The 17,030-nt window shown below is 35.8% G+C and overlaps 2 protein-coding genes across 6 annotated transcripts in view; one reads left to right on the plus strand and one right to left on the minus strand.

Moving 5' to 3' along the window:
• The window catches only part of NF1 (neurofibromin 1), a 317,563-nt gene that overhangs the window by 83,064 nt on the left and 217,469 nt on the right, over positions 1–17,030 (minus strand). The gene's annotated exons all lie outside the window — the stretch shown is intronic.
• EVI2B (ecotropic viral integration site 2B) lies at positions 807–14,623 on the plus strand. The gene is made up of 2 exons (XM_007530829.3): positions 807–961; positions 12,502–14,623. The coding sequence occupies exon 2, from the start codon at positions 12,518–12,520 to the stop codon at positions 13,811–13,813; it is 1,296 nt and encodes a 431-aa protein (XP_007530891.1). The 5' UTR covers positions 807–961; positions 12,502–12,517; the 3' UTR covers positions 13,814–14,623.

Consider the following 17,030-nt stretch of genomic DNA (forward strand, 5'->3'; position numbering starts at 1 on the left):
CGCCCTTTTTTTTTTTTTTTTTGCCATCACGGTTATTGCTGGGGCCCGGTGTCGAATCCAGGGCTCCTAGCAGCCATTTTCTTTTTTCTTTTTCCTACCTTATTATTACTATTAACTTATTTTTTTAATAGGACAGAGAGAAATTGAGAGGCGGAGGGGCAGATAGAGAGGGAGAGATAAAGACAGACACCTGTAGATCTGCTTCACTGTTCCCTGAAGGTAGGGAGTGAGGGCTTGAACCTGGATCCTTATGCATGGGGATATGTGATATGCTTACACAAGTGTGCCATTGCCCAGCCCCTATATTTAATCTTCACAACAGCCTAATAAGGGAAATATACTTTCAGAAGAGGAAATGATGACTCAGAAGTGCAACAATTTGCCTAAGGCCATACAAGTAAACAGAACACATAACTTGCTTTTTTTAAAAAAGAAATTTCTCTCTAAGTGATATCTATTCCACAGAATGTGTTCTCTCTCCAAAGACTTGTAGTCTAAACACTAAGTTACATATCCATATTCCTGGGGAATCTTAAATGTTTACTTAAAAAAAAAAAGTAATATGTTTCTAAAACTTTGTGAAAGCTAAGGAAGTTATCTGCAGGGAGACGGAGGCACAGAGCTTTGATGGTGGGTGAAATGTGTAACTATACTCCTAGAATCTCATAATCTTGTAAATCATTAATAAAACGCAAATAAACATACATAAATCATACAGCTTCAAATTGCATTTCAAATAGTTCTGTTAAAGTAGTACTTCCTTAGTCATTCTGAGGTTTATTGCACTTCCGGAATGAAATATTGATAAACTTCCTCTCTTTCTACAGAAACCATTTCAGTTTGCTAAAGGATGATTTTTAATCTGAATTGAAACCACCCCTTTTGCTTTCTTAGCCAAATGATCAAAATGTTCAGTTAGAACAAGAATTTAAAAATCTCGAAAAAGAAGTGCACAGCTGAGGTAAGAAATTTTCATACAGGCATTCTGGTTTCATCTTTGCTTTATTTAAGATTAAAAACTAAAATGATATAATCTAAATTTAAACTGACAGTCTAAAGATGTCTGTTTAAGGTTTTGTTGCATGGATTCTAAAAATATTCAGTATTAAATCTGCCTTGAAGAAAAATTCTCAACCTATGTGAATACCAATATATTAGACCTTTTAAATTTATTCAATAATGATGTTAAATTTAGTTCTATAAAAGAAATAAACAAAAGTCATGACAGATAAAACAGACAGTTAGTTATAAAAGCAGTTTATATGTCAAAGTTATATGACTGAATCTACAGTCTCCAAGATCTCAACTGTTAAATATTATGATTTGGTTTATATAGAATTTATTTATTTATACTTTAACCAGTACACTGTTCAGCTCTGGCTTCTGGCAGTGATACAGATTACTTTTTTTTTTTTTTCTTTTAATCTCCTTCAGTTTTCATAGTAAGAATGGTCATCTTTGGTTACTTTAAAAATAAATAAAAGGAGGTAAATTGAGGTATTCAGTCATCATCATTATATTTTATTTTTACATAAGTAACATTTTAAGTAACACTGATCACATAAAATATAATTCATTTTTAAAACGTACTAAGACAAAACTGTTATGACAAAATATGTGTATATACATCTATATCAACACTTTATGTCACATACTGCTATTGGGCTGTTGAAAAAAGTCAACGACATATTTTTCTGTGTTTTCCTATGCAAAAATATATAATGACTTTACCAACAGCTCAATGTTTAAACCCTAGTTAGTGACTTAGGAAAAATACCTATAGAGCAAACCATGGAAAATACCTTGTATGCATAAAAGACTAATGAATAAACCTGGCAATTTCAAAGTAAAAATGCTCCAAAATAAAAATGGCAAAAGATTATATATACTTATAATATCACAGAATAATAAGACCATAATGGGTGATAAACTAGATTATAACTTTCTCTTATAGAAGACCAGTTTGGATCTCTTCTACATTATTACAGGACTAAGAGAAAGATGTTATATTTTTCAGATAATACTTACCTAGATGTTTTTAAAGGTCAGTCCTAAATTTATAATTTAATATTACCTGTGCTTTTCATTTAACTCATATGTAACTGTAGTTAGCAGGAAAATAGTAATTCCAAGTTTGAAGCTGGATAAATGCAAATATGAACCCTTTTAATGTCTAATCTTTAAAAATAATTTCAGGGAGTCGGGTGGAAGCGCAGCAGGTTAAGTGCACATGGTGTGAAGCACAAAGACCCACGCAAGGATCCTGGTTCGAGCCCCCCGGCTCCCCACCTGCAGGGGGTTGCTTCACAGGCGGTGAAGCAGTTTTGCAGGTGTCTTTCTCTCCCTCTGTCTTCCCCTCCTCTCTTCATTTCTCTCTGTCCTATCCAACAATAATGGCAATAATAATGACAATAAAACAACAAGGGCAACAAAAGGGGAAAAAACAGCCTCCAGGAGTAATGGATTTATGCTGCAGGCACCAAGCTCCAGCAATAACCCTAGAGGCAAAATAATAATAATAATAATAATATAAAATTTAAAAAATTCACTACTGGGGCCAGGTGGTGACACACCCAGTTCAACACACATAATACTATGCAAAAGGACCTGGGTTTGAGCCCCTGGTTCCCACCTGCAGAGGGAAAGCTTCATGAGTGGTAAAGCAGGGTTGCATGTGGCTCTCTGTCTTTCTCCCTCTCTTCTCCATTTCTCTCTGTCTCTATATAATAAATAAAAAATTAAAAATAATTTCAAATAGGACAGCTTACCAGAAGTGGAGAGTGTCCAGCATCTGAGCAGTATGAAATCATTTGATCTGGCCCTGCCAAGGCAGCTGGAGCTTTTTTCCGTAGTAACATTAAGTGCTCATTTTTAAGTTAATAATTTTATATGGTATGCAAATGACTCTAAAATCCAATGACCCCCTAGCAGAAAAAAGCTTCTCCACCCTTGGTAGGCTAATCATTCAAAATCTCTATAATTGTATTTACATCCTGAAAGGAGAAAAATCGGTTCTCTGGTATTTTATTTTTCTACCTTTCATCCAAGAATACCTCCAAAAAAATATTTACACGTCTTCCAGACAGTTCACATCTCCTCCCCTCACAAAGTATTTCTATTAAATAACTTTACTATGAAAGGCAGTATGGCATATAAAATGGTATGAAACAAAAAGAAATGACTTTGGTGCAAAACTGACAGGCTTTCTATACAGAACTGTGACACTTTGGCAAATTAGTTACCTACATTTTCTCTGTTTCTTTACCTAAAGATAAAGATACTATCATCTTATTCTTTAAAATAGGATTTTTAGCTTTTAGTGGGTACTCAGTAAATGGTAGCTATTACAGATGAAAGATGGACCATTATGTATTTTCTATTATAGGCTAAGATTAATTTCCCTTTCCATTCTTCAAAATGCAAAATTGCTACTTTCTTCCTTTTATGGCTTCATAACATCACCCATTGGAGATATGCTACTACTAAATTTTAATCTCTTATAATGGCATTTGAATTTCCTATCAAAGAAAGTGAAATTCAGATACTAACTTTGATACTGCTACCTACATTTATCTAAGATACACTTTCCAAATCTCGATTCCTTTTTAAAGACAGTTAAATTTATAACATTCAACTTAACAACATAAATTTTAAATGTCTGACTCTGTACTTAATCATATTTACAAAAACAAATCTAAAATGTGGCAATCCTTACTTTATTTTAACTGTTCATTTAAAACAGCTTATGTTTTTCTTTAAACTTTTCTTTTAAATATTTAGGAAATAAACAAAAGATCAAAATAAGTTATTTTAACTTTAAAGTGTCAAACTAACATTATGAACATTGCCATACAGAGTTAGACAAATTTGGGATTTGCCTAGATAGCATACATACAGGTACTCTCTGGAAGGTGAATTGACTGATTTTTTTTTCTTTTAGAAATTATTTAATTCAACATCTTGCTTACAAGCAATGCTACACACACACACACACACACACACACACACACACACACACACACACACACACACACACACTAGTACTGCTCAGCTCTGGTTTATGGTGGTGTGGAGGATTGAACCTGGGAGGCTCAAGCATGAGTGTCTCTTTTTATTTTATTTATTTATTTATTGGGGGATAAATGATTTACAGTTGACAGTAAATACAGTAGTTTGTATATGCATAACATTTCTGTTTTCTATATAACAATACAACCCCCACTAGGTCCTCTGTCATCCTTTTCCAGGACCTGTACTCTCCCCCTGCCACCCACCCCAGAGTCTTTTACTTTTGGTGCAATACGCCAACTCCAGGTTCTACTTGTGTTTTCTCTTCTGATCTTGTCTTTCAACTTCTGCCTGTGAGTGAGATTATCCCATATTTATCCTTCTGTTTCTGACTTATTTCACTTAACATGATTTCTTCAAGCTCCATGAGCATCTCTTTTTATAACCATTATGCTATTTACCCCTGCCCGATAAGATCATATTTTAAAGAAAGATTTCCCCAACCCTCTTAAACTTCCAATTTCAAATATCCAATAGGCTTCCTTAAAAAAACAAAACAAAAAACTCCTATGTTATCTAAGTCATTAAAGTTCCAGCTTAAATTTTTTTGAGAGGCCAGAAAGATAGCTTACCTGACTGGAAGTCAGTTTTGTCATGCATGTGACCCAGGTTTGAGCCCCCATTATATCACGAGTACTACAACACCAAAAGAAAGCTTTCATATTATGATGCTTCTCCCTCTTTCTGTACCTATCAGGGAAAAGTCAAGCTGGAGAGAAGTCCTGGCAAAGACATATTTTGTCTGTCTGTATCTACTATCTATATCTGGGTTTTTTGTAAACTCACCATTTGTCCTACCACTTCTTCTTTCAGTTATTTATCAGTGGTCTAAACTATAGACCTATGTGTCTTTAGCATTTCTTAGTCTTCATTTGACTGCGAACTAAGTAATTCTTCCATAAACTTTTCTGGATCTATCTGTTTTGCCTGCATTCTCAGAACTAAGACTGACTTTTGAGGATACTTACAGCATGATGAAGTAAAATATAGGTGAGTTTGAGAAGAAAGGCTATTCAAGTCCTCTATCTTGAGAAGATAGTTCCTATTTGTTGTTTCCCTGAATCCACAAATAAAGGCCAGCGATACAGAATAGTATTTTGTGGTTGATTTACTTCTGAAGATCTACTTCAACTTCCTCCCCTACCTTCTAATTTTGCCATTTTGAATCTACCATATATTCATGCTAACTATATAACCACTTTTTATTAACTTTCTTTGAAGTGCCACAGTGTTGCACATGTGTGATTCTATGCTTCTAGGACAACTTTTTAAATTTGTTTTTCAGAGAGCAAGAGAAGAGGGAGAGGGGGGTAGAAAACAGAGAGAGAGACAGAGACAGAGACAGAGACAGACAGATATGGTGTCATAGTGCTTAGAACTGGGGGTTTAAACCTGGGCCCCAAGTCCAGCAAAGTGAGGTTCACTGGATGAGTTATGTCCTGGCCCTCTCCATCTTTTTCTTAAATTTTCTTCTTCTTAAACCTTCTTTTAGTTGGTGGCTATGGTCTGAGCACTATTGATCAATAACTTTTTAGTCAAGATACTTTCCCCTGAGTTTATATTGGTTGTTTACTATAGTTTTTGCATTCTTTCTTTTGTTTCATCTTTACCTACATTTTTTCTACCCACTACTTTAATAGATCTTTTTACATTCCTTCTCTGCAGAAACAATGTTGGTAACATAGACACACACACACACTTTAAAAACACTAATATTAAGTAACTTCCTGCAGTAGAAATTATACTTTCTCTAACAGAGTTTCTTCTCTATTATCTTATTTTCTTTATTATCTTTATTTATTTATTTATTTATTGGATAGAGACAGCCAGAAATTGAGAAGGAAGGAGATGATAGAGAGGGAGAGAGAAAGAGAGACACCTGCAGCTCTACTTCACCACTCATAAAACTTTCCCCTTGCAGGTGGAGACCGGGGGCTTGAACCTGGGTCCTTGTGCACTATAATGCCAGGTATGCCACCACCTGGCTACTCTATTATCTTATTTATTCCATTAAATTTTGCTCTTTTTTTCCCTGCTTAATTCTGAATTACCACAGAACTCTAACACAGATTCCATAGCAAGTCTCAGGAAGGCAAACAACTAACTGAAGAATGAGAAAAAGTAGTAGGAAAGGTTAAAAGTGAAAATTGGGTATGATATTACTGTAATCCATATCTGACAAGTGAAAGACCTCATGTACTGGAAGTCCTATAACTAAAGCCTATTGATAAAAGAGGCCACTGACCTATCAGAATTGATCTTACAAGCTAAAATGGGTTTATAATTATGTTCCTGTTACAGTTCTTATTAAAAAGGGGAACCACAGGGTGTGTGTGTGTGTGTGTGCGTGTTTAAAGCAAAGTCACAAAAGAGGAAATTTAAAGAGGTGGTTTTAGTGGCCTCAGGCTTGATCCTTGAACTGCATATTCTAGTGTAGAAATCTGATATCCTATATGTGTGTGTGTGTGTGTGTGTGCATACACACACACCTTATTAAATATTTTCATAGAGTATTAAAACAACTAAAGTGAAACAGAATAATTACACTGTGTAGTGAAGCATATTCATTTCAGGGTAATTTGCAAGATTAGTGAGAAAGACAAATACTTAATGCTCTCACTTATAGGGGGCACTTAAGAAACAAAGAAAGGGCAAACACATGGTGAAACTTGGATTGGGCGTGGTGTATTGCACCAAACTAAGGGATTTAGGGGGTGGGAAGGATAGGAGGGAGTGGAGAGGGTGTTGGGGTCCTGGTACACAATGGTGGTAAATAACACAAGTTTTACAGACACTTGTGACAGGGAGATGAGAAATTGTACTCCTGTGTCAAAAAGTGTACTATGAACCATTATTCTCCCCCAAAAAATGATTTTGGTAGAAAAAACAGTGAGGAGGAGCACCTGGATCATGACCTGCTAGAAGATGATTTAAATCTCCATATATATACCAAATTTCAAATGTTTTCCCTACTTAATTTTTTGCAAAATATATTAGCAGAATTTAACAACTTAACCCTACCTCCTCTGCTTACATTCTGGTAGAAGTATTAGTAGAACAGAAATGAATCAGGAATCTTAATATAGGTTAAATATTTACTGAGCTATGACAATATTGTATAAAAGCAGAAATATAAAAACACAAGGTAGTAGTAAGAACAAATTCTTTGGAAGCTAATGGTCCTGGTTACAAACTCCCAAAGTTTCATTAAGTAGTGATTTAACATTACTTAGTTCATTAGAATTTGTTTCTTTGTAAAGCAAAGACTCTTCCATCTTCCTCATAGAGTCATTTAAAGGCTAAGTGAGATAAAACATGTAAACATACACATATGTATATGTAATACAAAAATGCAATATATATATATATATATATAGTCTTTTAGGTAAGTATTTCTTACCTAGAAATACTTTCTTTGTTCTCTTTTGTCTTCTAGGTTCTCTATAATCTTGTTTGAGGGGGTAAGGATAATAAAATAAAAAGGTGGAAAGTTACATAACAAAAATTTAAACAATTATTTCAGATAAGTATGAGGTACTTACATAAAGATTTATCCAAGAGTATCCAGGGAAATAGCTCAGTTAACAGAATATAGAAATTATGACTGAGACTCCCAGTTCAAGTCCCAGTGCCCCATGTACTAATGGCATCTGGCTTCTTTCTTTCTCTCTGTACTTCATATTAAATAAATAAATAAATAAATAAAATAAGTAAATAAATAAATCTTAAAGAATTATCCAAGCACAGAACTTAGGCACACATTCAAGGGACAACTACTTTGCAATTACATAAGATATTGTATCCTTTGGACAAAACAGACGGAACTTGAGGTGGTTTCACCTATATATGGATTACAGAGAACTGAAATAAATATAAGAACTTGGGAAAAAATAGCAGTCAAACTGTCTCTAAGACATTGTGAGAACTATGGTAGTTATCATTTGGGTGTGTGTGGGGAAATCCCAGAACTTTGGTGACTGCAGTGTGGAACTATTCCTCTGTAACTGTATAATCTTGTAAAGCATCAATATATCACTATTAATTTTTTTGCCTCCAGGATTATTGCTAGGGCTCAGTGCCGGTACTACAAATCCACTGCACTTGACCACCTCCTTTTTCCCATTGGGTCGGATGGAGAGAAATTGAGAGGTGGGGGAGACAGAGAGGGAGAGAGAAAAATAGACACCTACAGACCTGCTTCACCACTTGTGAAATGACCTCCCTGCAGGTGAGGCACGAAATGGGATCCATACACTGGTCCTTGAGCTTTGTACTACGTGTGCTTTACCTGGTGCGTCACTGCCCAGCCCTCCTAATAAAAACACTTTTTAAAGAATCATCCAAGGAACCACAGACAGTAAGAATAAGGGGAATTCAGTAAATGGCTGATCTTTTGGAGCTATGGTCAGTCACAGAGAAAGAACTAGGTCTAAGAAGGGGAATTAAAGCTGAGGTCTGAAAGACATGACAGTTTCAAATAGGTAGTAAGATAGGGAAGGGGTTTTTTTTCTTTTGAAAAAAGAACATTCTCTAGGAGTGTGAAAACAGTCAAGTTAAAAGCGTCTATTCAGGGGAAAACATTATGTTTAGAAAGTATGTAAGATGGGGCTGGGGACATAACACAGCAGCTTATGCAACAGACTTTGACAACTGAGGCACTAGAGGTCCCAGCTTCAATTCCAGACACTACCATAAACTAGAGCTGAGCTGTGCTCTGGCAAAAAAGAAAGTACTTAAGACAGAGAAGAGATTCATTTGCATTTCAATCATGAGATGAGTCTGGACTGGTAAACTTAAAACAGAAAGAAGAAAATTTAATTTTTTTCTTGACAGAAATGGAGAATCTTCAAACAAGGGAAAATAATGTAGTTAGAAATGCTTCTAAACAGAGCAATTCATCAGCAATGCACAAAGAGTTTAAAGGAAAAATGTTTTTAAATTAAGACTTCCACAATCAGAGAAAAATGATCTTTTTTGGCTATATACAATAGGATCTATTACTATGATATATTTATTAATTTAACAGTCAAATAATTATGTTTAACAATATACAAAACAAGCATCCTATGATCAGAACTGAAAAAACATCTTATAACCCCTCACTTTGAAGATAAGGTAATTAAGAACAAAGTAATTATTTCTCATAGATTAGTTAAGTCATAGAAGTATAACTGAAACATAACTTCAAGTTTTAGCTCCTACTATACGTCAAAAAAGCCCCACCTGCTAAACTTGTGCATACACACACACACACACACACACCACAACACACACATATTTTTTTAACCAGGGTTACTACTGGAGCGAGGTGCAGGCACAACTATACTACTGCTCCGAGTGGCTTTTTTTTTCTTTATAAACTAAAAAAAAAAAAAAAAAAAGATACAGAGGGAAATGGAGCAAGAGAAAGAGTTACCCCTGCAAGTCAGGACCAGGGGTTTGAGACCAGGTATTTGAACACAATAACATGTATGGTCTACTGGGTGTGCCACCTTCTTTGGCTATGCCCATATATTGTTCCCATGACACGAATAGCTCATTTGCTTTATTAATTCACACAGATCTCTCAAGATTCAGCTATTTCACTTCTCTGACAAACTTCCCCTGATACATTCCCAAGCTCAGTTTGTTCATTTTTTAAATATTTATTTATTCCCTTTTGTTGCCCTTGTTTTATTATTGTAGTTATTATTGTTGTTGTTATTGATGTCGTCATTGCTGGATAGGACAGAGAGAAATGGAGAGAGGAGGGGGAGACAGATAGGGGGAGACAGAGACAGACACTTGCAGACCTGCTTCACCACTTGTGAAGGGACTCCCTTGTAGGTGGGGTGCCGGGGACTCGAACTGGGATCCTTATGCCAGTCCTTGTGCTTTACTCCATTTGCGCTTAACCCACTAAGCTACTACCGACTCCTCAGTATGTTCTTCTGTAGCTCTCCTGCATTCTTTTATGATAAAACATATGAAATTATTGTAATTATTATTTGTACCACTATAAACCATCTCTTTTTTAACTTGTTATATATTTATTATTTTTTATCTCTCTTCTTTATTTCTCCTGCCTCTCATCTTCTATAAAAAAATATATGGGGAGTCGGGATGTAGCGCAGCAGGTTAAGCGCAGGTGGCGCAAAGCACAAGGACCGGCATAAGGATCCCGGTTCGAACCCCGGCTCCCCACCTGCAGGGGAGTCGCTTCACAGGCGGTGAAGCAGGTCTGCAGGTGTCTATCTTTCTCTCCTCCTCTCTGTCTTCCCCTCCTCTCTCCATTTCTCTCTGTCCTATCCAACAACGACAACAACAATAATAACTACAACAATAAAACAACAAGGGCAACAAAAGGGAGTAAATAAAATAAATATTTAAAAAAATAATAAAATATATATATGATAGGGGATCCAGCAACAGTGCAGTGGGTTAAGTACATATGGCATGAAATGTTAAGACAGGTATAAGGATCCCAGTTTGAGCTCCTGGCTCTCCACCTGTAGGGGAGTTGCTTCACAGGTGGTGAAGCAGGTCTGCAGGTGTTTGTCTTTCTCTCCCCCACCCTCGGTTTCTCTCTGTCCTATCCCACAACAACGACAACTATAAAAATAACAACAACAACAAGGGCAGCAAAATGGGAAATATGAGCAGTGGATTCCTAGTGCAAGCACTGAGCCCCAGCAATAACCCTGGAGGCAAAAAATAAAATAAAATAAAATAACAATAAATGATCACTGAGAGTGAATGAGTCCTGTAGGCATTGAACTCCATCAATAACTTTTGTGGTATGACAAGAAACAAAACAAAACAAAACAGAAAAACACAACAACAACAATGATAAAAACAAATACTTGGTGAGGTAGGTAGTCTCAGTAAGTATTACAGGTGCATGAGGCCCTTTATTGCCTGGTACCACATTAAAAAAAGAGAGAGCGCGTTAGAAACCATTTATAAAACAGAATTTTAGAAAAAAACTGACAAAAGATGGTGTTAGACAATAAATGAGGAGCTGGGTGGTGGCACACCTAGTTGTTACATGTTACAATGAACAAAGACCTGGATTCAAGCCCTTAATCCCCACCTGCAGGGGGAAAGTTTCATAACTGATAAAGCAGGGCTGCAAGTATCTTTCTGTCTCTTTCTCTCTCCCGCACTCCATTTCCTCCCCACTTCTGGCTGTCTCTATCCAATAAATAAATAAAGATAATACCTCAAAAATAAAAAACACATCTTGAAAAACAATAAATGAAAGAAAACAGGAGGACTACTTGACCAACTAAATAGGATTGAGTCCACCAGGTTCAAAATTATTTTGGATTTTTATCTCAAGAACCCCAAATGTTGAGGCCAGGCAGTAGCACACACATTACAGTGCACAAGGACTCAGGTTCAAGCCCCTGATCCCCACCTGCAGGGGGAAAGCTTTATGAGTGGTAAAGCAGGTCTGCAGTTGTCTCTTTCTCTCTTTCCCTCTCTATCTTCCCTTGCCCCCTAAATTTCTCTGTCTCTATCTAATAAGTAAACAAAACATTAAAAAAACATATTTCATATTATGAGTCCTTCATAATATGAAATCCTAATATTAAAACAAGTACTAGATACTGTGGAATCTTTAAAAATTACTAATATTGTATATATTACATGAATAAGAAATTTACAAAGATAGTATCATTACAAAAAACAGGAAAAGTTAGGAAAGGAGTCTTTTGAGATGAAGATGAATTTTGTATTAAATATGCTTAATTTGCTAACAGTGAGATACATACACACCCAAAAAGTCATACAAATGGAGCTAGAGTTACAGAGGTTTGCACTATATGTATATGCTTGAGAATTACAGAATAATAGTGAAAGCTACATTGTTACAGAGTCAAGATTAAAGAAAACTAGGTAAGATAGAACAGTAACTATCAAGCACTTATATTTAGGAAGTAAGAGAAAAAGAGCAAGTAAAATTAACATAAAAAGTGTCTTAAAATAGAGTTACTAAAAAACTAGTAAAGGAATAGTAAATAATATCAACTATTGCACCAAAAAGGGGGGGGGGGGAATTGGGGGATAAGAGCAGAAAGAAAGGACCATTGGATTTTGTGATTGATGGTTCCTGATCTCCACCCAGGGCAGCAAGATCAATACATTTATAGTAGCAAGTGGAGAAAAGAAAATAAAGTATATGGAATCATCATGCAAACTTATGTGTTTGAAAAGTATTCTTGAATTGAAGGGCTGTAATATAATGAAGCTATGTTATATGATCAAGTACAGATCTTACAAAATAATTGAATCATTTCTTATAAGATCCAAGTGCTGTGTGATGAATTAGAGTATATAAATCCTAAATTAGGAATATTAAATATTTTTAAGTACCTACTTACTTTATGTGAGATAACCAAATGATACTCAATTGTCTTTCTTTTATTCATTGTAAAAACCACTGGTAAGGAGAAAACACTCTGAAATGGATTCCAAATATTTCATCTTAATTTTGTTTTGTGGATACCTGAAAAGTACAGTTTTCTCAGACACAGAGGCAATTACAAAAGAGAAGCAGCCACGGTCATATGTCTCACCAAGTTCTCAGAACACAACAGGGAATTTTTTGGGACAAACAACACAATTTGACAATGTTTCTTCTGAACAGTCAACACCACCTGCCAAAACTGTTGAACAACCAATAACAACTACCCTAACACCCTTTGGAAAAACAGCAGCATATACTTCTGGTGGACAATCATTCACCAAACAGCCAATACCAAAGGCCAACACCTCTTCCCAAAGAACAGTACAACCAGTGTTAACCTCTGCCAGGCAAACACCACCAACTGACTACACTTCCAAACAAGTATTGTTGTCTGTCTATTCCTCTTCTAGAAAACCAGCAATATCAACTGATCTTAGTCTATCCACACAGCTAACATCAACTGTCAAAGGTTCACCAAGGAGTACACCAGGATTCATCCTCAAACCTACTATCAAAAACACTTCCTCACAAAAATCAAATTCTAATTCAACAGCTGCCATATTCATTGGTATAATTCTGACTTTTATGTTAATAGCTATAATTGTGATTGTACTATGGAAATGCTTGAGAAAACCAGTTTTAAATGACCAAAACTGGGCAGGAAGGTCTCCATTTGCTGATGGTGAAACTCCTGATATGTGTTTGGATAACATCAGAGAAAATGAAACATCCACAAAACATACATCAATTATTTCTCTTATGGCCTGGAAACCAAGCAAAAGCGCACTTCTAGCAGATGACTTAGAAATTAAATTGTTTGAATCAAGTGAAAATATTGAAGATTCCAACAACTCCAAAGCAGAGAAAATAAAAGATCAAGCAAATGGTACATCAGAGGATAGTGCAGATGGATCAACAATTGGCACTGCTGTTTCTTCTTCGGATGATACAGATTTGCCTCCACCCCCTCCTTCTCTACTTGATTTGGAAGGACAGGAGAGTAACCAGGCTGATGAACCTGCAGTGACAATAGTTCCTCTCATAAATGATTCTACCAATCCTTTACCATCTCCAGACTGTCCCAATCAAGTCTGTGAAGATCATAATTCTGAGTTCAAACAATCATTTCCACCTCCACCTGACTCATTTAATTTACCCTCACCACCAGCAGATATTATGAATAACCAGGAAGACTGCAACAATGACATCCAGAGCCACGAGAGCCCTACTCTTCTTGTTCCGGAGCAAGAACTCAATGAATTTCTGCCACCACCACCTGAAGAACTGTCATAAAAATTATAACCCACTTTTCAGCTTATTTTTTTCTTAAAGGATTCTATCTTTTCATTTCCTTCATATAAAAAAATTGTTAAATGGCAAGTCATAGGCAATTTTTTATTTTTATTCAAGAACTACCTGAAAACTGCTCAGAGTCCAGGTGCATAGTGAAACTTTTCTCTAAATGATAAAACAGAGATCTATTTACTGGTCATAGTATCTAATTTTTTATGTATAAAACATTTTACATATGGGGATGGTATCTATGTCAATAACAACCTTTTTTTAAATAATCAATATATATATATATATATATATATATATATATACACTTAATATTAGCCAGTAGTTTTTTTTCCATAAAGAGCTATGTATAATGTCAATAACTTCACCTTTTAAAAATAATATATATATATATATATACACTTAATATTAGCCAGTAGAGGTTTTTTTTTTTCCATAAAGAACTATGTATAATGTTATCTTGAATAAATAAATTCCAGTTTTCCATTTGTAAGTTTGTGGGATAGGGGAATAAGAAACTCTATCCATATTCCCATTTTAAACAAGACTCTAACATTTAAATTAATATAATATTATATCGGTGTTCTAAGAGTGTTAACTATGAAACATTAAAATGACTGTTAAAGAATACAGAAAATTCTTTTTTTTTTTTTTTTTTTGTGGTGAGGGAGGTTTGCTCAGTGTATTAGATTTTACAAGTGTAATATCCTGGGTTTGATCTCTAACACTGCATATTCCAAAGCAGCGCTCTGGTCTACGTCTCTGTCTCAAGAATGAACAAATAAATCTTTTCAAAATTTCCTTTTTGTTCTCACTGAAAATAGTACAACAAACATATTACACAATACCATACTGGAGAATTGTGTTGGGGATATCTATTCTTAAGAAAAATATAGACCTTTTCCTATCCTGTTGAGTGAATACAAATTTCAAAAATGAGCCTATTTTAAAAAACACATTCTTTTTTTTTCTTTATTGGGGTATTAATGTTTTACAATCGACAGTAAATACAATAGTTTGTACATGCATAATATTTCCCAGTTTTCCACATAACAATACAGCCCCTAAAAGGTTCCCTGCCATAAAAAAGCATATTCTTATATACCTTAAGCACTCAAACAAAATGAAATCTTATAAAGGAAAACACAGACATATACCCAACTATAATAACTTCATTCCCATGAACTCATATTTGTATCAAATTACAGGTGTTTTTCATTTTTTAAAAATTACCTTTATTTATTGGATAGAGACAGACAGGAATCAAGAAGAAAAAGGGTGATTTCAGATGTTTCTTTTTTTATGTATATATATATATATTTTTTTAAATTTATTTTCCCTTTTGTTGCCCTTGTTTTTCATTGTTGCTGTAGTTGTTGTTGATGTTGTCATTGTTGGATAGGACAGAGAGAAATGGAGAGAGGAGGGGAAGACAGAGAGGGGGAGAGAAAGAGAGACACACCTGCAGACCTGCTTCACCGCCTGTGAAGTGGCTCCCCTGCAGGTGGGGAGCTGGAGGCTCGAACTGGGATCCTAACCGATGGTCCCTGCATTTCGTACCACGTGCACTTAACCTGCTGCGCTACCACCCAACTCCCTATATACATATATTTTTTATTGCCTACCAGAGTACTGCTCAGCTCTAGCTTATGGTGATGTGGGGGATTGAAATCTAGGACTATAGAGCCTCAGGCATGAGTCTCCGTGCATAACCATTATGCTATCTACCCCTGCCCTACAGATGTTTTTCAATTTTTTAAAATTATCTTTATTTATTGGATAAAGACAGCCAGAAATCAAGAAGGAAGAGGGTGAGACTATGTATGAGACTATGTATGCTTTTTTGATTTTTAAAAATTATCTTTATTTATTGGATAGAGACAGCCAGAAATCAAGAGGGTAGGGGGTGACAGAGAGGGAGAAAGAGCAACACCTGCAACTCTGCTTCTCCACTTGCAAAGCTGCAGGTGGGGACCGAGACTTCGAACCTGTAACATGTGCACTCAACCAGGTGTGCTATCACTGGTCCAGCTGCTTTTTTTATGCAGAAATCATCTTTTACCCAACAGTTCACAAGTGATAAATCAAACAGTAGGAAATTTAAGTATTCTAGCTAAGATAAATTAGTCTTTGGCTAAGACTTAAAAATTTTTTTTAAAAATTATCTTTATTTGTTAGATAGAGATAGTCAGAAATCTAGAGGGGGGAGTTAGAGAGGGAGAGAGAGATACCTGCAGCCCTGTTTCAACACTCACAAAGTTTTCCCCATGCAGATGGGGGGACTGGGGGCTCAAACCTGGGTCCTTATGCATTGTACCATGTGCACTCAACCAGGTGTGCCACCACCCATCCCCCAACCCCCCGTAAAGACTTTAATAGAGCTTAAACCATTATAATCTTTATTTCATATATAAGAATAGTTATGTAGTAGATTCCTTCTTTAACATTTTTTTTGAATTTTTATTTATCAGAGAGATTGAGAGGGAAGGGGGAGACAGAGAAGGAGAGATACTGCATTGCTCCACCCCTTGTGAGGGGCTTGTACATTGTAACATGTGTACTTAACCAGGTAGCCCAATGCCCAGACCCTTGTAGTATTCCTTTTCATACTTTAGTTTTTTTAAAAAAAATTTTTTATATTTATTTTTCCCTTTTGTTGCCCTTATTGTTTTTATTGTTGTTGTAGTTATTATTGTTGTCATTGATAGGACAAAGAGAAATGGAGGGGGAGACAGAGAGGGGGAGAGAAAGACAGCCAGCCACCTGCAAACCTGTTTCAACGCCTGTGAAGCGACTCCCCTGCAGGTGGGGAGCTGGGGGATTGAACCGGGATCCTTATGCCGGTCCTTATGCTTTGAGCCATGTACGCTTAACCTGCTGCACTATTGCCTGACTCCCCATATTTTTGCTCTTTTTTACCTTTTGAAGGACGAGTATTGGAAAATACAGGAAAAATACCAACTCTCTAGATAAATCAGGAGCTGGTTGGGTCATAATAATTCCTGATTTCTCTGAATGCCACAAGCAACTTTTCTCCTCCTGCTTTTTTGTGGAATAGAAGAACAGATTTCCAACAGCAGCTGGTTTCTGTTTTTAAGAAATTCTCTGCCAATGAGGGAAATAATTCCCAGTTAGGGCATGCAATTTTCCCCCTTTGAGGTCAGTGGAAATGAACAGCCAATCAAGTGCAATCCTTGCTTAATCAGCA

Source organism: Erinaceus europaeus, chromosome 12 (genome assembly GCF_950295315.1).
Source record: "Erinaceus europaeus chromosome 12, mEriEur2.1, whole genome shotgun sequence".
Lineage (NCBI taxonomy): Eukaryota > Metazoa > Chordata > Mammalia > Eulipotyphla > Erinaceidae > Erinaceus > Erinaceus europaeus.